This window comes from Motacilla alba, chromosome 1A (genome assembly GCF_015832195.1).
Source record: "Motacilla alba alba isolate MOTALB_02 chromosome 1A, Motacilla_alba_V1.0_pri, whole genome shotgun sequence".
Classification (NCBI taxonomy): Eukaryota; Metazoa; Chordata; class Aves; order Passeriformes; family Motacillidae; genus Motacilla; species Motacilla alba.
In genome coordinates, this window is record NC_052031.1 from 66,255,114 (window position 1) to 66,276,910 (window position 21,797).

Genomic DNA, 21,797 nt, shown 5'->3' on the forward strand with positions numbered 1-21,797 from the left:
TTAATTTTAAAAACCAACTTCAGCCTGAGAGTTTCTGTTCATGGTCCTGCAGAGTACACGGACTACATCTAGGCAGGAGTGGAGCTGTGAAGGAAAACAGTCGCCACCAATGACCCAACACCCACATCACAACATTCCCTTTTCGGAAAGGGGCAGCTCTGGACTAGCTCTCCAGTTGGATACATGATGTACACGCAAGATGGAGTCTCCCATTTTCCTTCACCGAGGAGGAATTCAGTTTGCAGCCTCCAAGACAGCTTGGCGATGTGAATGAAACCTACAGCATGGTGAGGACTCTGAAAGTCACTTCAAAAGAGTGCTTGGGACATGTAGCGAAGCAGCAGTTTCATCCAGGGAAGGTCCTGGTGTTTCTGTACGCCTCTGACATCCTCTCGCTGAGGGGTCTGACGACGTAACATCGCATCTGCTCAGCTGCTTCAGAAAGCAGGTTTGGAGCTCCATCGGCCCTCTTCCTCCTCACCGAGCCATGCACTTCCAAGTACATACACCTGTTGCACCAGGTGAACGAACGACACGTTCAAATGGGCTCAGCTGTGCGTCGCACCAGCGTGAATTTGAACCGTCCCCTCTCCTTCCCCTTCCCTCCCTGCAGATGAGTGATCATCCCGGTCCTCCACCGGCGGCACGCCCCGCGGAGAGCGGCTGTGAGGGGGGTTCGGAGCTTCCTCGGCCGCCGAGGCGGCTTTCAGCGGCCCGGGCGGGAGCGGAGCCCCCCGGCGGCGCTGCCCGGGGCATGGCCCCGCGGGGCGGGGGCAGGTGCGGGGAGCGGGGCCGGGGCTGCCGCGGGGGCGGGCGCCGCGCACCTGGGCCCGCCCCGCGCCGCGCAGGGCGGGAGCGGCGGGGCCGTGAGGCCGGAGCGGCGGGGTCCTGCGGCCGGAGCCATGGCCCGGGGCGGCGGGGGCCCGGCGCCCTGAGCGGCGCCATGCGGGGCCGGCTGCTGGCGCGGCTGCGGCGCCGGAGGCAGCTGCGGCTGCTGCTGGCCCTGGGCGCGCTCGCCCTCGGGCTCTGGGCCGCCTACCTGGAGCTGGTGGCGGCGGCCGGCGGAGGGGCTGCCCCGGAGCGCAGTGAGTGAGCCCCGGGCGGAGGGGAGGGGAGGGGAGGGGAGGGAGCGGGGGTCCCGTCCTTCGCAGCCCCGGAGGGTCCCGTCCTTCGCAGCCCGGGCACCCCGCGGTCCCCTGGAGCCCGTGCGGTGCCCCCTTTCCAGGCCGGAGGGGAGCGCAGCCGCTGGGGTCGGAGCGGGGCTTTGGCCCCCGGGAGCGGCCGGGCGCTGGGGCTTCCCTTCCCTGCTTTTGGCCTGCCTGCCTTTTGGCTCTCACCCCCTCTCTGCTGGGAGACCTACCTAAATCTGACCGTGCTGGAGCTATGGAGCCCGGAGCCACGGCTTGGAGACGTCTCTCGTTGTTGGTGCGAAGTCAGCGGAGATGCTTTGAATGCGGCTTTGATGCGAGGAGAAGCGCTGCCGAGCAGGAGGGAATGCACGCCCGGGAGAGGCGCGCTGCCCGCCCGCTAACGGGATCGCTCCGTGCAAACTTTCCGGGAGTACAGCAGGGCTCAGGCAAAGCGCAAAGAGCTGCGCTTTGCTTTCTGGAATAGAGGGAAATTCTGTCGGTGGCGTGTGGCTTTTTGCGCTTCTCTTTTTTGAATTGCAGAAAAGTTTTAATGGCTCACGGTTTTGCAAAAGCCTGTGATATTCCTGCTGTTTGTTAAACAATATCAGTACTTGGTACTAATCTAATTTGGAAGTACGTTCAATTACATGTTAGTGTTTAATTATTGATACTTTCCAGTCTATTAGTCCTTTCATACGTGTTATAAACCTCCTAATTTTTACTCCCACGAGTCAGGCTTTGTTTCAGTCTTAAAGCTTTGGACTCTGGCTGTGCAAGGAGCACCATGCACGTCTACAAAGTCCATTACAGGACTTCAGCTTGTGTATTTGTTCTGTATTACGCATGATATTAAGGCTAAAAACACATATTTATGTTCCAGTAGTGTAACAGATCTGATTTTTTTGGCTAGGATAAATCCTCTAGTATAATCCTCTTTTTATGCTCGGTGGAATGAGAAAATTAATTGCCCTATGAGCCTATTTTGTATTACATCTTTCATGCAATCTCACTATGCCTTTTACTGTTCATCACTTTGGCGAAACCCCACCAAAAATGCTTAGAGAAGATTTGTACAGGTGGGCCGAGGGCTTGTGTAGAAGCAAGGGAGAAAACAACTGAGAAGTGTTTAAAATAGTGGATATGAAGAGAGAGGGGCTGAGTCAGGTGTTTGGAGTTGCACAGCTGATGGTCCTTTCACTGCCAGCAATGCAGAGGGAGAAGGAGGAGGAGGAGGGAGAAATGGGCTGAGAGCATGGGGACAGCAGGGATGTGCAGGAGAAAGCAACTTTCCTAGTGAATTGGGTTCTTCCTCTTTGCTTTAAGACAGGGTTATTTTTACATCTCTGTTATAAAAGTCATTCTGTTTTAAGACTGAAACTGGAAACAGTGAGATGACTGCAGTTACTACCAACTAAAACAACATGAACAAAATAATTGCGTTATATTCAAGTCCAGGTTCTCTCAAATCCACTAAAGACGTTGCTGCTCGTTGCAAACAGGAGATATTTAAATGCTGCTGGGAAGGGGTGGGAGGGTAGAATTCTCCGGCAGGCAGTTCCTCATGGCTCAGCATCACAGGGGGCTGTGGTCACACCGGGCACTTGGTGTCATGTTTTCTTGGCCTTGTAGCCAGAATCCTGGAACCTGCTAACAGGAGGAAGGTTAATCTGTGACCTTCCCCACCCTTCCTCTTGCATACTGCCTCTAAAAGCCTGTTTTGTTTTAGGAGAAATCAGAAATCTGAGCAGAAGACAAATAGTATTTGTTTTCTTTTGGCTGTTAAAACTAAGTAATATTTTCTTCTTTGGGGAGAGGGATAGCTGTGTTTGTGACTCCATGTGGTGACTCTTTCTGGGATCCTGGGAAGCTGAGAGGGGGGAGTGACTCTGCAAGTAATTAATAGTTTTTGCCTTGCTTCTGCATTGTTGTCTGTTGCATGTCCCAGGTGGGAACCCTATTGTAAGTCACTCCTGGGACCGACCAAAAGCTGCCACCCAACTTGGCTGATGCAACAGCCTTCCCAGTTATTGATGATAAAATACAAAAGCTCTTTATTGGGCAATTTTTCTAGACAAAAGGCTAAAAGGCTCTTCCATTGGGGCCAGAAAGGTAAAAAGCTGTTGTTGTTGAAAGATCTACAGGAGATCACTGTTTCCATCTCCTCTGCCTGTAATGGAGTTTCTTCTTGCCTCCCTAAAAGGCATTATAGTACAGCTTGTGTATGGAAAGCCAGGTTTGTTTTTCTCTTTCCAGAGAAGTGAGTCTCCCTCTTGCAAAGCTGTAAGGACTCGGAGAAAATATTACTCTTCCTCTCAGCCCTACATGAGATGGAGCACAGTCCCTCCGATGCCCCCGCACCATCCCTGCTCTCAAGTCTGTGTCTTAGAGCAACTCTTCAGGCATGGTGGATCCTCCTGAGCTTTATGCTCCTCTCCTTCTCTTACCCCCCAGATCAGTGTGTGCTGGAGAGAGCAGATGCCAGATGCACAGGGATGGGTGTTGGAGTAAGTGATGCTTAAAAATTGGGGCCCTGACTGTTCTCTCTTGAGGTGTTTGCAGCTCTGCTGTGCAGCAAAGTCAAGCATATAAAATACTTTGGATAAAAGTGAATGAGGAGTTCAGGAGAATATCCTGTAATCATCAGTATCCACTGGCATTTGTGATGCTTCATCACCATGTGCTGGGAGAGTCTCTGGCATGAGGAAAACTTGGCTGTAATGTTGAAGTCAAAGGTTGTGAAGGATCAGCCAGTGGTGCAGGGCTCGTGGCTGGTGTACCCCATGGCTTGGGATTTCTGTGTGCCAAAGTTGATATGGAAAGTTGAGCTTTCAAGGAGGTTGGGAAGGGCTGAACAGGCACAGAGGATAGTATGGGCTCTTGTGAGTGATGGCTTTCCTTTGAAAGTGATGCTGAAATGAGTAGTTGGTCAGCTAAAGGAAAATAACTTGGGTTTTTTTTCCTTGTGATGTGAGTGTGTTAAAGTGATACTCTTACATATTCTTTCCAGGGAATCTTGTTGGCAGGACTGTTTGCTCATGGGTAGGAGGGTGTTTCTGTTGTTGTGGGGTTTGCCTTCTGGTTCTTTTTTCTTTTTTTAAATTGAGCATGTTTGGCTGGTTTGCTGCTCAATAGGTGTTTATAGGAATCTTAAACATGTTTACTGCTGAGTGAAGAGAAGTGAGCAGGCTGCTGTGAGCTGAAGATGGGCACACTTTTCCTCACGTGGAATGTGGCCTGTTGTCATCCAAAACAAGTTGTAACAGGCAGGACACTGCCTTCCTGCCGGGAAACCCAGAGAGCTGGAGACAGTCTATTTACTCCTGCTGCTGACAGGCACTAACCTCTCTGGAGTGGGCTCTCCACTAGGAATGTTTTCCTCATCTTTATGAGCTGCTACACAGCACACTTTGCTCCTGCTGGAGTTGGGGAAACTTTATTATTTAAAGGGTGAATGAGGTGTTGGGGAGGGAGAAAACACAGAAGTCTGGAGAGCAAATCCTGCATCCTGCCTTTACTGCTGTAATGCAGGGCAGGGAGGGGTCTTTGCTCAGGGAAAACCCTCAACACAAAGCACTGCCACTTCCATAGCTGCTGCAGTGCTGTTTGGATGGAAGAAGTGGTGGGTCTGACGACTCCTCCTGCTCCCTCTGTTTTTCTCTTCTGTGCCCAGCAGTGCCTCATCTTGCCCGCCTGTGCAGAAGGGTATGACTGAGGGAGTGAGGCTGGTGGCAGTGGGCTGTGGTTGTAGGCAGCATGTGCAATGATCCCTCTTTGCTCTAAAATCTTGTGTCAGCATAGTGAAAACACAGCCCCATCCCTGAAGAAACTTGGAGGTGAGATCATTCCCAGCCATTGCAGTGCAGAATCTGTTTTTTTTTCTGCTGCAACATGGTATTTCAGGAGTCTATAAATCATTTGCACTGATTTCTTTTATTGCAGGTTGTGCTCAGTGTGTCACACTGAGCCAGGCACAGGGAAGGTGTTCAGGATCAGGTTGGAATCCTGCAAGGTGCAGCTTGTAGGAACAAGGAGTTGGGAGCCCCTTTCTTAACTTGCCCTTCCCAACTCCTTTGACCTACCCCCGTTCCTCCACATTTGATTGTTGTGAGTAAATAACGCTGGGAGTGTGTTATCTTCCTATCTTGGATTGTGGTAGTGGTTTGTGTCTAGTTTAGGTTTTCAGACTGCTGCTTTGCTAACTCAGGAGCGCACCTTCCCACTCTCTGAAGTAGAAAATAGGAGGGGTTCAGAAGAAACCATGGAAATGTACAAATAAAGAAGTCCTTATGGCAAGACTTCCAACTCTCCAGTATGCACATCTTCAGTATCCCTTTGCTTTCCCAGAACATTGGCTTCTTATGCCTGCACCACGTGAGCTCTAACCTTCAGGCATCCAGGCCACTAAAGAGCAGTGCAAGTTGCCTGAATATTGATGTCAAAGGGCAGGTGAATGTGTTTGTGTGAGAAGATTGCCTGCCAGGAAGGTGAAGCTGGACATTTAATGTAATGTAGCAACTTCCTCCTCTTGCCTGTGCGCGCACACACCCCGAGGAGCACACCCACACCTGCAGGTTCATTCTCATGCTCACGGGCTGGCTCTTGCAGTCCCTCACACGCCGGCTCGCCTGCCTGGGCACGCACGGTATCGCTCTCTTGCAGAGCTAATTGCCCCCAAGGTTCCTCAGTGCTCGTGGGGAGAGATGGGGCCGTGTGGGGTCTGGAGTGTGTATTTCCTCTCTGTGCAAGCTGTTATCCCCCTCCTGAAGGGGGTGTCTGTACCACGAAGCCTGCGTGTGGTGGTTCTGTGCTTAGAAGCACACGTTGCTCCCAGGGCAGCACCATTCCTAAAGCCCATGGTGGGCCTGCAGCTGTGGGGGGAGGGATGTGCCCTGCAGGTGGGGCAGGGGGTCAGGGTGACCAGAGGTGCTGGGGCATCCTGCTCTGGTGTATGTAAGGGGAGCCAGCATCCCCAGGCCCATGGTCACAGCACAGACTGCTCCCACAGGCTCCAGGGGAGAGCCCAGGGTTACAAGGGAGCAAGGTGGATCACCCTGGAGCTTGCCTGGGAGGATCATTGATGCAGCAGGTGGGGAAGCCCAGATCTCAGGTGGCTGTGTCATGTTTGTCCTGGGCCAGTACATCCCTGCACTGCTGCTGGGGTAGGTGCTGCAGGTGGGTTGAGAACCTGGTGCTTTTTCACCACTTGATTTCAAGTCAGGCGGGTGTTTGTTTTCTTGAAACTTGCCCTGCAGTTTGTCTGGCCTCAGCAGATCCCCAAATAATTTGCCAAGATTACATACCACCTTTATAAATAAACTCTTGTGTCATCTCTTCATGTACTTATGTTAACTATGACAGATTTATGCAGTGGTGTGCCAGAACAGCATGTATTCCTGCACACACCTTCCTGTCATGACTTGGATTGGATTAGAATAACTTGGATCTCACAGGGGTGCCCTCCTGTGCATCTCCCCCACACCACAGGGGTAGGGGAGAGGAATGATGGCAGAGGAATGCTGCTGTCTCCTGGAGAGGTTTCTGTGGGCTGCTGTAACAGAGAAGCTCTGCCTTCTCCCACCTGCAAGTCCAGGCAGATGTGAGGGAAGATGGACATCCTCTTTCACCTGGTGGTTTTGAAATTACTGACACCTGCAGGATGGAGAAAGGCAGGATGCTCTCCTGAGGACAGAGCCTGCCTTGTAGGTTCTGGCAGTTGGGAATGCAGTCATTATGAGGTTGTTCCTCCTAGCCTCAGGAATCTGTATATTTTGTTGCCTTTCCCTTTCCTATTTGTTCTTGCTCTGCACTGATGTTGCCTCTTACAGTCACTTCCCAATTCCACTGCTTTTTTTTTTTAGACTTGCAGTAATAGCTGAGAAGGACTTTCCAGAAAAGGAAATAAGCTGGCTGATTTACATATGGTGTGAGATTTCAGAAAGACCCGTGTGCCTTGGGTGGAAACAGTTGTGAATGTGGGCCTTGGATACTCACCCTTTTCATGATGTTAGAAATTCATAGCCTGTATGTGTCATGAGCCAAGCCAGAGTACACTGGGATCTTGACCAGAGCTGCTCTGTATTTCTGTTTTCCTGAGAAGACTTTCCCGTGCCAAAGTGCAAAGGCCTTTGATGTTCCTGATCTGGAGAGAGTTCCTGATGCTTTAAGATGCTTTGATGGTCTGGGGTTGTGCTGCCATTCCTGTCCTAAGACATCACAGGAAAATAATTAGTGTTGCCATAATAAATAATTTAAATCAACTACACAGAATAATAATATTCAAGTAGTCAGTCTTTAAGATGTTGAATCATTTTAGACCATCAAAGATTTTGGGTGGACTTGAGTCCCCTTGAAGCATCAGTGCCCCTCAAAAGATCACTAATTCTGATTTTATGATTTCCTAAGGCTTAGTTATTTCAGCATTCTCTATTTCCCATTTCAGTTGTTCTGGGGGTTTTTTGAGGGGGGGAAAAGAGGTCAATGTGGGTTTTTTTTTCCCAGTTTCTAAAAGAAGGGGATTAAGCTGTCCCAGATTACTTTACAGTGTAGGTCTGATACCCTTACGTGGCAAAACTGTCATGTCTGGGGCTATTTTTCCTTTTCCGTGTCACTATTTTCCATCAGAGATACAAATGGTAAGGCTCAGGCCTTTGAATAATCCATGGGGCTTTCCTTTCTTTCTCCAGTGACCTTGATGTTAATTTCTGACAGCTCAAATATTCTTTGTTTGGTTGGTTTTTTATCAGTTGGAAATTGACAGCCAGTGCTAGTCAGTAATGTAAAAAACACTGAATACAGATCAAAGGCTTGACTATAACAGGCATGTGTTATTGTTTTTACTTTCTTTTCCTCATGTGTTCTGAGTTGTGAGCATTAGGAACTAGTAGCCTTACATAGCAGCCTGTGTTTCACTGAAATGTGTAAATTCACACTCACTGAACAGTAGTTCATTGTCACATACTGTTGTATTCCATTCACCAGTAAAAATATTTTATCTGTGTCATTGCCTGTGATGCCACAGAAATGCCTAGTAGAGCTTTCTTGGAGTGGGGATCATCTGCATTTATGATATGTGTCCTTTTTTTCCTGCCATTCCAAAGAAATCTCTTTACCTTCCTTGAAGAGGCTTTTTATTTATGTCAGTTGTGTGGGCTTGGCCCATATATTTGGTGATGGCAACTCCGACAGTTTTCTCAGTGCTGCCACTCATTTGAGCCCAGTTGTCTGCAGCCCTTTTTGTAAATACTTGACTTCCTAAATTAGTTTTATTTATATTTCATAATGCAATTTTCTGTAAAATGGCAGTAGTCATGTCTGGGCGCTATTAACCCCATCTGAGCTGCAGAACAAAATTCATAATGGGCTGAGAAGATCCTGTCCAGACCACCCTGTGCTAATAGCCTCCATTACCTGCTGCAGCAGCTCACTCTGCAGTAGCTGCCACTGTCCATGTTTTCTTGTAAGCAGGCCAGTTGGGAGTGTTTTGTTTGTTTATTTTTCATTTTTGATGGAAAACAATCTGCCCAAACCAAGTTTTTCCATCGAACCTGACTGAAGTATAATTTCCAGAGGTGTGCCTCGGTAATAATTTTCTGCTTTAACACAAGGAGTAAACAGCAATTGCAAAATGAGGCTTCTCCCATGTCTTGAAAATATCAATGCGTGCTTGTGTCAGAGTGAATTCTGTGACCAGCAGTTATCCCCCACAGTCTGCACTCTCACACCAATGGGAGGGAGTAGTTAGTTGCATCTACTTGGAAATTCAAAGTAACATCCAAGCCAAGGGGTTAAGAACAAAGGCATTATTAAGTTCTTTCCCAGCTCGTGTGTTGCTTCTTTTTCTTGTTAGGGGAACAACAACACCAAAAAGGCAGTGAGAAGGTTTGTTTTTAAATCTAGGGTAGAGCAAGGGTGAACCTGGAGCCTCTGTGGGACTTTTGTTGTGCCAGCACAGTGGCCAGAGGGAGGCTGAGCCTCACCTCCCTGGGTGTGCCTGGGGGCACCACTGCTCAGTGTGGGGAGCTGAGTGTTTGCAGGGAACTGCATCAGTTTGGGGGTCACAAAGGACCTCATTCCTCCTCCCTGTTCCCCAGAATATTGTAGGCACCATCTCATCCAGGGAATCCCAGGCACGGGCTGAGGAGGAGGCTGGAGCCTAAAGCACCTGAGGGGAGGTGGAGGGCAGCCCAGGAGGCAGCAGAATGATGTGATCCCCAGGAAATCCTTCACCCCCCTATCCTCTTCCTTCTCTCACATCTTTCATGGCACAGGTATCCCAGCTTCCCAAAGAGCCATCCTTGGCCATATAATTGCCTCATGCTGTGAGCCACCTCGCTGCCTTCTGTTCTGGGCCCTATAACCACAGGGACTGTGGCTGCTGACCCACAGCTCCCTCAGCTTTGAGGCCCTCAGGTTCCAAGGGTGTGCAGAACAGAGGTGTCCCCCAGCAGCAAGGCAAGTGGTTGCCCACTTCTTTGTGGGAGGGCAGGTAGGGACACAAAGGAAAGATGAGAGATGCCATCAGCCATGTAATAGCAATGTAAGTATCTGCATGGATCTAAATTCATATGGGTTCTAGAAAGATTTTCAGTGGTAAACACAAGCCTGAACAGTGGTTTGTGGAAAAGGGTTTTGCCAAGTTGATGCTTGGTTTGTCTCCATGTGCTGGCTGGACCACCAGCTGTAAGCACCTCAAGCCACAGAAGTGGTTTGGTGTGAACCATCATTCTCCTCTCCCCTCTCAGACAGGGACAAAACCCTCTTTATACAGGTGTTTAATTAATCAGGACCTAAGCAGTCCTTAGTTTGTGGGATGAGGAACATAGCAGAGCTTGTTTCATCACCTTTTTTTGCCCATGTGCCTTGGCTGCTCTGTCTCTGTCACCAATTCCCAGGGCCATTCCTCATCCTGCTCTTTTTCAGCTGCTTCCTCAGTCAGGAAGAACTTTGTAAGTTGCATGAGTTGAATGAAGGCCAGTTATACTGCTCCCTGTTGTGCTGTGTTGGGAGCTTATTTATACTTGAAAAGATGTATTCTAATTCTGTCTCTGCTGTTTTGGTTACTTTTTCTTCAGGGAATCGCACACCCTTTGTGGGACCAGAATTTGACAGAATTTAACCTTGGTAATGGATGTTTTCCTTTTCCATGGAATTACTGGCTGTAGGTGATGATCTGTATTTACTTGTTCACATTGCTCACCTGCTCCAGTAGTGGAGCTCAGATTGTCATCATTGAGCCTGATTTCAATTTGCTTTTTTTGCCAGTGCCTTTCATCCATTGGCAGTTTCTCTCTTGCTGGCATGGCGCTGCTCACCTGCACCTAGCCTGCAGCTAATAAATGCTTCCACCTTTCTTGTTCCTTTCCCCCCTCTCTCTGAGCCCTCATCTTCATCCCTGCTGCTCCTCTGAAGAAGTGCTGATGTTGCTAGCACAGCTCTGCACTTGTGGTTCCTCCCAGCATACCACCCTTCCTTGCAGGTCTCTCAAGGCTTTTCCAGGCACATCTCACTGCCTGGCACCTCTTGCTGCAGTGGGGAAGTGAGTCCTGTGTGCTGGTGGGGCAGGGGAAGGTGCATTCCCTCTTTGAACTCCTGCTGTACCCTGCCTCAGTCTGGCTAGTATTATTTCAGTTTGTCTGAACTGTCTGATCACTGTCTGCATTCCATCAGCCCCAGCCATGTGGCTGATTTCCTTTGCTTTGCAAATTGTGTTTGCTTTGCCAATTAACTCTGGGTCTTCCAGTACACTTTCTTGAGTGCTTTTCCCCAAAACTCCATGCTTCCCAAAAGGCATGACCTGTTTATTTATTTTTTTTTTGTTATTGTTGCTTTTAGAGTTTTTTGTTGTAGTTTTGTTTTTTGGTGGTTTTTGTTGTTGTTGGTTTTTTGTTTGGTTGGTTTTTAAATCTTTATTCTTTGTAAATTTTGTTTTCACCTTTTTCTTATAACTTTTCTTTTGAATTTAATGCACAACATAGGCAGATCAAGGAGGGAAAGAAGCATTTTAACAAGTTTGGCAGCTCATGCAGTAATAGAGGAAGAAAGAAAACTGGAAGGTAAAACCAGCAGAAGAAGAAGCATTTGAAAGTACAGGTGACAGGAATTCTTTAACAAAAGTAAGGAGTGGCCAAAAATGGGACATGAGTCAGAGCAGAGTGATCAGAAAATGCCAATGGTTCCTAAAATATTGTCACATGGAAGAAACTGAAGGCTACATTGGAAGGAAATACTTGGGGTTTCAGTCGAGCAGAGATGCTGGAACAGAGATCAAAAAGAGAGGTGTTAGAAACCAGAAAGCACAGAATAAACCAATGTTTTAGATTTAAAAGAGGTGGAGGAAAATACAGGGATAAAAGTTACAGAAGCTTGTAGGAATCATAAGCAATTCTAGGATGGTTGAGAATGTATTTGGTGTCATAAGGGTGTTTGGTGCCTTGAAAATCAGTAGCATGATGGCTTTTTGCTGTGGCTAGTGTCTGTTGAGACACCTGGCTCCCCTGTGTAGGGCATTGTGCTCTGAGAGTGCTGCAGATGCTGCTCTTAATTGGCAGAATGTGGTTACCTGGTTTGTCCTGAGTGTCAAACAAATGCTCAGCACTTTGTTGGTTTTTTCTGCAGGAAAAGATTTGCTAATATAGTCAGGAATTTTTTATGTATCCCTCCTTATTTACAAAGGATGTAAAGTCCCTTTTCTCAACATGCAGTGAAAATTGAATAAAAGATGCTTGGTTTGCACATAGTCCAATGGTTCATGGTCAGGTAGTGTTTAATCCAGAAACTCTCTGAATTTGAGATTCATGCTACCTCTGCTCCTTTCATAATTCTCAGGGCCCCCTTCCTGTCTTGCCATGCCTTTTGGGGGTTTTCCTTTTACACAGAAGGATAGGTGTTGTTTGCTGGAACCAGTGCAAGTTTGCATCCGGACACGGGGAAATTCTCCCTGCTCATCTCCCACCCGAGCACTGATTCACACAGCAGGGACTGCAGTGTTGCTGACTCAGCAGGGAAGGCATCCCATCCTTAGGTGAGGATTCTGTGGTAGGCAGCATGCAGGAGAAGGGACCATTATGGGAAGGAGCCAGACCAGGCTCTCCTATGAGCAGTGTTGATGCTTCAGCATGGCACACTGGCATCCAAGGTGCACCACCTCCAGGACCGTCCCAAAGTGTGTAAAACTCGTGGGATCCTGTTGCAGGTTTGCAGCCTGAGTTATTCCTCTGGGCAGAACGAGAATGCAGAGAGCTCCCAGAGATCCCCTGGGAGCTGCAGTTTGTCCTGGCTCCATCTCTCAGCGATGGGGAGGGATTTGCTTCAGCCCCATCAGTGTGGCACGCCCTGCCCGCTTGCAGCCCTCACCTCGGTGCTGCCCAGCTTTCCACAGCAGCTGAGCTGGGTGGAGAGCCAAAGGCTAAAATTAGCAGGGAGCTCTTCTCTTGCCAAGTGCTGTGTCTGACCCAGCTGGGCCTGGCGGGGTAGAGAGGAAAAGGCTCTTAAATCTCTCCACACGGAGCACCCTGCGTGCCTGCTGCCTTCTGGGAGGGTTCCCCGCCAGGGTGGGGATGCCTTGCCCTGGATGCTGAAGCAGTTGGGAGAGCAGGGTATTTCCAGGATAGTCCCGGGATGTGGTAGGAAATCCTGGTTCTCAGAACTCTTGTTCTCCTTTTGAATGTCATATAAACAGCTGGGGAGGCCAGCTCTTGCTCCTGGGGTCTTTCAGAGCTTCAGGCGTATCCTCGCTTGTGGAAAGGTTTTCTGGGCAAATGAGGGGTTTGGCTGCCCTAAGAAAATTAGTGTCTATTCACCACTGCCACCCTGCCAGAACAAGCTGCTAGAGATTTCACTGTCCCCAGTAGCTGTCCACCCTCAATGAGAGCTTGTTTGTTCTGTGTTGCAGGGTGGCCTGCAGGAGGGGCCGTGGCCTGGTGGTTACAGCACATGTTTGGGTGAACAGAGATGTAGACCAGCCTTGTCTCTGCTGCTGAACAGCCAAGGCTTTGGAACAAGCTGCTTTGACCTCCCACACCTCAATTAGGCTCTATGTCAAAGGTGTCAGTGACAATTGGTATTTATTCTTTTAAAATACTTAATGTTCATGAATGAAAAAGCATTCACTGGGCTCCAAATGCGTTCACTGCAAGGGGAGAGCCTCTTGTTTCATTATTCTGTGGGGCCCAGCCTGCCCTGCTGGAGCAGCCCTGCTGGTTTGGCTTCCCCAGGCATGCTGCCACCCTGCCTTTTGTGAACCAACTCTGCTATTGTGTGTAAAGCAGGGGCAGGAACTTGTCTGGACCCCCAGAATACAGATCTCACCTCTGGCCTTTCCCGTTCATTGCACTTGCCTGAACTGCACAGCCCAGGGCAAAAAAAAAAGAGAGTGGAAGAATGCAGCTGAGGTGAGGACTTGGTCTTTAAACCCTATTCCATTTTCCAAGGCCCTTGGATAGAGCTGTCTGCAGTAGGTGCCAGGGCAGCACAATGGCAAAGTGTGACCATTGCAGGGAGAGCTACCAAGGGGGACAGCTCTGGAGGAGGCAGTCTGGGGGACACCAGGGGTGTGGTGGAGCAAAATGAGCACCTCTTGACAGCCTAAAAAAAGGTCAGAGTAAATGTTAACATGGTTTGCATTGGAGTTTGGGTTTTGTCTGCAATGGGTGGTGGGCGCTGCTTCTAGGGAAAGCTGGGCCAGCTGCAGAAAGAAGAAAGGAGGAAAGCATGTTCACAGTCTGTCTGATGACTGTTCCTGGTGAAAGGGATGTGAAACTCCCCTTTTCCTGCAAATAGCAGAGAAATGGGAGCAGCTGGGATAGCTGCACTAGCTGTCTTCTGCATTTGACCAGCCAACTTGGAAAGTGGCCTCTCTGTATCTGGAAGTGTGTACAGATGATGTGTGCCAGCCCTCTACCAGGTCTCCATCACTTTAGCTGGACAGGGAAGAGAAAGAGCTCCAGGAACTGGAGGGGATGACAGGGGATGTGGTATGACAGGGTCCCCCCTTGCTCCTGTCTCAGCCCTAGGCACAGGTGCCTCCCTCCTCCGTGGTTTCATGCTGGTGAAGTAAAGGAAACAAAATTGTCAGGTGGCTCTCTGGCTTCACTTTCCTGCTGGAGGTGGAGTGAGGACTGTCTGTGTGAAGGACATAAAGGTATTTTTAGCATGGGTGAAGAAAGGCTGAGTATAAAATACATGGGCAAATACTCCTGCTACAGCTGCAAGAGGACCTGCTCAGGGCTGCTGTTTCTGCTGGAAAGGGTTTATTTGTCTGAAAGCCAGCAAGGTGAAGAAAGCACCACTTTCTCTCACCACAGGCTGGGGAAGAAGGCAGCTGTGTCCTGCTCTTCACCCCTCACACAAATCTGGCAAGTCCTAGTAGAGGATTTTTTCCTGGTGCTGGCACCCCATGCTCCTGGCTCTGTGTGCTGGCAGTGGGAGTGCAGGAGGACTGGGGATGGAGCAATTCTGTGGGCCAGTGATGCTGCTGGGCCGGGGCCTTAAGGCATTTGTGTCACTTCAGCTCACAAGCCTGAGAGGATGCACTTGCCTTTTCCTAGATGAGTTCTGTTCTGTGATAGAAAAGTGGCTTTTTCCTGCACTTGCTGGTTACAATGAGAGTGACCTCCTTGCCCTTCGTGATCATCATTTACTGAGAAGTGGGTAAAGTGCTTTTTCCATGTTTCCTCCCCCTTGCTGAGCCCTGTTTTGATGCTGACTATTGGCCAAAAGACAAATTTCTAACCAGACAGCCACTTGCAATGGCCTGCTGAGGCTGCCCAGGAGGAGCCTGTGTTCCAGCTGCAGCTCTGGGCTCCAGTCAGGCTGTGAGCATTCCTGCCCAGGGCCCTGCAGAGTTGCTGGGAAGATGCTAGGTGACATCAAGTGCTTTAGGCAGTGTGCAGTGGGGGTTCCCTCTCTGCCCTGGAGAAGGCTTTGGGAAGGGACTGGTGCTTCCCTGAAGCTGGAACAGCATGCATTGCCAGCACTTGGGCAGTGAAGGAAGGCTGGAGTATGACTTGGAGGGTGCCCCAATGTCCCTGTGCTAAATTCAGCTCTGCAGCCAGTTTGTTTAAAATCCACCACTGCAATATTTTGCTGCGTCCCCTCTGGAAAGCTGGGCATTTATAAGGTCTGCAGAGATCTCTTCTTGAAGTTAAGCTGCTAAAATTCACAGAGATGCCTTTCTTGGGTTCAGCAGACTGTTTACAATTCTTGTCTCAGACCCCAAAACTGGAGTGGTTCGAGTGGGTGACCTGCTACTCTTTCCATGTATCCCCTGGTGTTAGATTGGGGTGTATTTCTCTAATTGTTGAGTGAAATTAAAAGGCACCTTAAGGCTTTAGTCACTGGAAAGCTTTTTGGGAGAGTGGAGCTTCATACATTGCTTGGCTGAGGGTAGAAGCCCCCAGAAGGAGGACAGCTCACGTGTTTGATACTGGGCTGGTTCTCAAATCAGGCAGTGCTTGATGGGGAAAACTCCCAGAGCAAGCATATACAAGTTAAAAAAAAAAAAAAAAAAGAAAAGAGAGAATGAGAGAAAGTGTTTATAGTGGGGTGTAAAGCATTTGAGCCACATTGCACTTGTAGCAAACACTCAGGACAATCCTTGTCCAGCCCTGGCCGCCTTGGCAGGCCAAGGCAGAGGCATGAGGCTTTAGTGATTTTTCTCATGAATGTGGTAGATCCATTTGTGCAGTTGGAGGCACATAAGTTATCATTTTTCTTTAATGCTTTCAGGTTTTACCAGCTATGTCTGTTGTGGGTGCTTGGGATTTGTCATTTCACTATATGGCTTAAATGAAACCATACAATTCCCTGTGCGCATTTCTTTGTCAATAATCCAGATTTTAAAAAAATACTATTATTATTTCAAGTGGATATGATGGTACTGTCTGATCTATAGCTTTGTAGAGAAATAAGCATAATTTTATTCTCTGCAGGTGTGTGCATGCTGCTGTGTCCCATGTAAAACTGTCCCAAGGCACCATTGTACATTTGTAGGCACATGGCAGTATCTCAAGTTCTAAAGGCATGTTCTACGTGTAGAGGGTCTCTGTGTCATCTAAGCACTACAAAATCAGCCCAGAGTCCAGAAACTTAAAAACTAGCAATTGAATCTCCCAAGAAAACAATGGCCTAGCCTCATTTTGCATTGTGTGCCAAGTAGCCTCATGATAGCATCTTTTAAGTGTCCAGAGGCACCTGTGTTCCTTCTGTTTGCTGAGCATATCTAATCAAACCTGTTTGTTCCAGGTTAAGAACTATTATTTCCCATCAGAAGAATTGCAGCACCTGTACTTCACTCTGTGTTATCTCAGGTGGCCAGGGAACTTGATGCTGAGCTCCACTGCTGGGGCAATTTTACGTGCACTTCATTATCCAAGGTGGCCTGTGTGGAGCTGCTCTGTAATGAACATCCATTGCAGCTCCTCCCTCTCTGCTCTGAACCAGAGGAGGCCACAGTGTGAAGTGGAGATGAGGTGCGGGTTTTGGCAGCTAAGCAGTGTGCTGCTGCTCTTAAACAACATGCTGACAGTGCTCGGTGAATTGTTTTGTAGACCAGAGGGACGTCTTCAACGCCAGCTTTACTATTCTGCATAAAAGCCTTGCAGGCTGCAGTGGTTTCCTTTGTGTGGAGCCAGGGTGTGGGATGTATCATTACACCCTGCCCTGATGTTTTAACATTACAGTTAATGTTGAGATACAGCCTGGGATTCATGGGATCAGTCTTAGAGGCAGTCTTAAAACATCATGAGTGATACAGGTTGTCTTCTGCGTTTGGTGTCCACCAGAGGAGAAAGTGCTTTCAGACACTTTCTCTTCAGTGTTGGTCCTTGCTGATATAGGGTTTCTCTTGTTGCTTTCCCTTGTGCATGGTGGTAGCCAGGGATCCTCTCTGTGGGGTACTTATGCAGTGAAGGCACCAGGAAACAGTCCGTGTCTATGACATGCTGCTGTCTCCCACGTAAAACTGTCCCAAGGAACATTTGTAGGCACATCACAGGTGTGTGCTGCAATTCCTGTACCGGCTCTCTGCCCAGGGGAAGTCAGCAGCACCTGGATAACCCCAGCCTGTGCCTCAATGATTGCAGCACTTGCTCACTCCTTTATGTTGTTGCACCAGTTTTCCTCTCCTCCCTCCTTCCACACCCAAAGCCCCGCATCGCTCTGCTCCTCCCTGCAAAATACCTCTCTTCCTGCCAAAAGGCATCCCTTCATCTCTGAGGCTGTCCACCCACCTCATCTCCCAGCTTCACGTTCCTCCCTGTGCTCTCTGGGCGTTTGGATGTGCTCCCCACACGTTCACTCCTCTTCACACATACCTGTCCACGCCAGCATGCAAGTGCCTGCTTGTTGCTGACCTCGCCTACTTAGTGCTGCTTCACTGTGTTCCCCTGAATGTTTTCATGACCATGGAAGCCTTGCTACCTCCTGCCCAACTCCTGGGACTGCGCAGCTTGCAGTGTGTTTAAAGTCCTTTTACCTTCTGGGATCCTTTAAGGCAGAGAACAGCATTGATGCGTTCGAGAGGTCAGATCCTGAAATAAATAAGACATGACATGGCCATCGCAAGTTTCCTTTCTAGGGTTGCAGCCATGCATTTACATTTCAAATTCTTCCACTATCCCACACCGTTTCCTCACCTGGAAGGGTGGCACTGTAACAGAAGGGTTACAATGCACAGAGCTCACAGCTGGCAGTGGCACAGCTGGGAGCCTCGGGATAAGAATCAAGGAGCAAACAAATAATGCAGATGTCATTGTGGGAGGCTACTAAAGAGCTCCCAGCCAGGACAATGACACTGACAAATTATTCTTTGAGGAGTTAAAGGAACACTTCCAGGTCAACTGCCCTGGCCCTTTTGGGGAGCTTCAACTTGCCAGAAGTTAACTGGGGGCGTCACACAGGTGGTACAACCTGAGTACAACCAGAAGATCCAGAAAAAGTGGATGACAACTTTATGGAACAGGTCCTAAGGGAGCCAGCTCAGAACGATGCCCTCCTTGATCTGCTGCTTTTCTTCAGAGTGGGTCTCATTGCTGAAGTGGAGATTGGTGGCCGTCTTGGCCACAGTGACCACAAAGTGATCCAGTTTAAAATCTCTGTTGACAGGAGGAAAAGTAACAGCAAAACCTCAGGACATGAGGAGAGCAGATGAGAGTCCACATGACTTGAACACAAGGCTAGAAGGGATGCTCAGTAAGTTTGCAGACTGTACAAAACTGGGAGGAGTTGCTGACTCCCTTGAAGACAGGAGGGCCCTGCAGAGAGACCTTGACATATCCAAGGGCTTGGCAATCACCAACCGTATGAAGTTCAGCAAGGGGGAGTGGCAGATTCTGCACCTGATACAGGGCAACTCTGGACATACAGACAGACTGGGGAATGAGCCCATGGAAAGGAACCTTGGAGCGCAGGTCGATGGAAATTGAACATGAGTGAGCAGTGTGCTGGCAGCCAGGAGGGACATCTGTGTCCAGGGGGCATCAGGCACTGCATTGCTGGGTAAGGGAGAAGATTGTCCTGCTCTGCTCTGCACTGGGGCAGCCTCACCTTGAATATTGTGTGTGGGGCAGTTTGGGGTGCCACAATGTTAAAGAGACATTGAGAGTGTCCAATGGAGGGCAGCAGAGGTGGTGAAGGGCCTTGAGGGGAAGTGGTATGAGGAGAGGCTGAGGGCACTTGTTCTGCTCAGCCTGGAGAAGAGGAGGCTGAGGAGGAAACTCATTGCAGGCTTCAATTTACTCATGAGGGGAAGATGAGGGACAGACACTGATCTCTTCTTCTGTGGTGACCAGGGACAGGACCTGAGGAAGTGACCTGAAGTTGTGTCAGGGGAGGTTTATTTTGGATGTAAGAAAAGGCCGGAGGGTGGTCGCAACACCAAGCCTGCCAAATGCTCAAGCATTTGGACAACAGTCTTGGACACCTGATGCAACTCTTGGGGATGGTGCTGAGCAGGGCCAGGAGCTGGACTCGATGAGCTTTGTGGGTCCCTTTCAACACAGCATATTCTGTGATTGTGTAATCCCAGGAGGCAGAGATCTTAAAACTAAGAGTTGTCTTAAAACTAAGAGTTGTAGCTTACTAAGACAAAAAGAATGTTGTTGCTGACAAAGTCTAAAATTCCAAGAAATTATTCTTAATTGGGGAGTCTTGCTTGTGCTTCCATTAGCCAAGATAACAGATAGTAGTAGTAGTTGTCTGATCACTGCAGGACCTTCTTAGAGGTTAACAGGGCACAGCAGCCCATAAGCAGCACCAAGGCAGTCTGTAGGGATCTTAAGATTTCAACCCTGTAAAAAATTCCCCGCATTTTTTGATGTAAAACTTGACAACCAAATTTTGTTCCATTGATGCACGGAGAGGGCCAGGTCTGCTTTGTCCACATCTGAAGGGAACTGGTGCAGAGGGTCTCCCTGACAACCTGCCTCCTCTGCAGCTTTTGCCAGATCCTGGCAGAGCCCATCAGTGCCTGATTCCAGCTGTCCTGCAGGAAGGCTTTGATGTGAGGATCTGTGCAGGGAGTTAGTGTCAGTCACTGCCTGCTGCCTCTCTGCTTGCCAGGAAAGGCTGTGCTGGCTCCTAAGAACAGTGTGTCATGGTGAGCCTTTCTGCCTTCTCCCAGCTCTAGCTCATGGCCCTTCTCTCCATCACCTGAAAAATTTGGGATATTGAGGATAAAAAGAAGGGCTTGCTTGTGAATAGATCAAAATGCATGATGTCAGAGGTCCTCTGCCTTTCATTGTGGTGCTGAAGATGTTGCAGAGAGGAAGCTAATTGGTCATGGCAAAGGGAACTGGATGTAAAGTGGGTGACACTGGCTGAGGATGGGTGGAGATGCAGGAATGAGGGGGTGAATCCAGACCCCAGGCACCCTTCTTGCTCAGTGTGGGTTGCTGGTGGTCTCTGGGGACCAGCTGCCCATGGAGTTGAGTGCAACTGTCACAGGGAGCAATCACATGGACAGTGCCACAACCTAGGACGCTTTCTCCAGGCTACGTGCACGCAGTTGTTTTTATCCATCTCTTTAATCCGAGGGCAGACTCTGGCTTTGTCAGGTCATCTTGGCAACTTCTAGAAACTCCTTGTGCAGCTGAGGGCTGCTGGTGGCAGTAAGCAGCAGTAACTCTGTGGTTCCCCAGCACACACCATGCCTGAGCACACCATCACCTGTGCCCCAGCACCGCTGGGCAGAGGTCTGCAGGGGCTCAGGTACCAGCTCTGTGCACTTTGCTTGGGGATCTGGCAATGCTGGGGGAAGAAACTGTTAAACAAGAAGGATTTGGCTAAACTCTGGTATGAAAAAGAGCTGTAGCTGGATGCAGCTGTTAGCACAGACCATCACACCAGGAGAAGACATGCCTGTCTACCCTGCAGGCCTGGTAGGGGAATTTCAGTGCTGGCTACTTTGAATGAGTGACCCCTGGAACAGTTGCAAAGGGACCAGGAGATGGAGAGGCCAGGGAAATAGCCAGAGCATGAGCTAGGATGAGGTTTCACATAAGCATCTGAGGAAACAGCTGCAGTGGTCAGGACTAGGGGGTAATGGAAAGGACTAAGTCTGGGGCAGCTAGGTGGGGACAATCAGAGGCAGTAGGACAACACCATGCCCCATGGGTGAACTACCATGGTAGCATCACATGGTGATGTGTGAAGACAGCACTGGGGTGCCACCAAGGTGTCCCTGCAGCAGTGGCATTGGCAGTGTTGTGGGCTCAAAGGACACGATGGTGCAGGGAGCTGCTCGTGGGTCCTGTAAGGCTGTGGGCCAAGCACAGCTCAGTTTGGGCAGGGGGACCTCCACAGAGACCCTCAGGCACCTGCTAGCGCAGAACTGAACCCAGCAGGAGTAATATCCATTGGCTGCATCCAGCTTCATCTGCTCCACAGCAGGTCACCCTTTATCCTCCTGTCCTTTGCACTGCTGTCAGACTGGGATGAAATACCCGGGTTTCCCCAGGGATTTGCTTTGGGCAAGCCAGTCTCACCTCAAAGTATCCCTGTGGGAGGGGAGCAGAGGATGCCACAATAGGGTCCTAACTACAGGAAGCACCCTGCTTGGCATGGTTGAACTTGATGGCTTAGAGGCACCTGGGTTTGAAAGCTGGGCCCTGGAGGTCTGGGTCTGCCTGGAGCTTCTCCCATGGCCATTTACTGGTCAGCCCTTGCAAGAGTGTAAAAGAAGGTCAGAACTTCAGGGTTCAAACACTGTTCTCAAACTCTGTTGCTCAGAGGAGTTACTCCAGATTTACCACAACATTTCTGAACTCATAGGCAGGCTGTAATAACCTAATTAAAGTAAGGCTGTATGAGATTTGAGATGGTCAAACCAATACATCCTTCATCTGCATAACTGGAGCTCTCTTAGTTACTGGAGTTGTTTGGAAAGGCCACAGTTAAACTAGACACCTTACACTTGAAACTGAAAAATACAAGGAAACATCTTTCAAATATGGTCACACAGGCACTGTTCAGGAGGAAAAGTGACCCAGGAGTCACTCACTGGTCTGTGTTGTAAAAAATTGGCTGTGCTACAAAGCTGTCTGCCTTGCTTGCTGCAGCTCATCAAAACATAAATAGAGTGAGGCCACGGGCTGGATCTGAGCCCACGGAAGCCAGTGGTAGGGCTCCCACTGGGCTGCAGCCAATATGGTCCAGAGCAGCTTTGTTTAAAAT

At 49.2% G+C, this 21,797-nt stretch overlaps 1 protein-coding gene across 2 annotated transcripts in view; it reads left to right on the forward strand.

Moving 5' to 3' along the window:
* The window catches only part of B4GALNT3 (beta-1,4-N-acetyl-galactosaminyltransferase 3), a 67,407-nt gene continuing 45,610 nt past the window's right edge, over nt 1-21,797 (forward strand). The window contains exon 1 of one of the 2 annotated variants that reach the window (XM_038154100.1): nt 1-287. Coding sequence is in view for 1 of the 2 variants with exons in the window: in XM_038154099.1 (XP_038010027.1) it covers nt 944-1,085 (142 nt within the window). In the remaining variant the exon portion in view is untranslated. Of the gene's footprint in view, nt 288-886; nt 1,086-21,797 lie in introns of those variants that run through there. The other variant, XM_038154099.1, reaches the window with a different exon arrangement.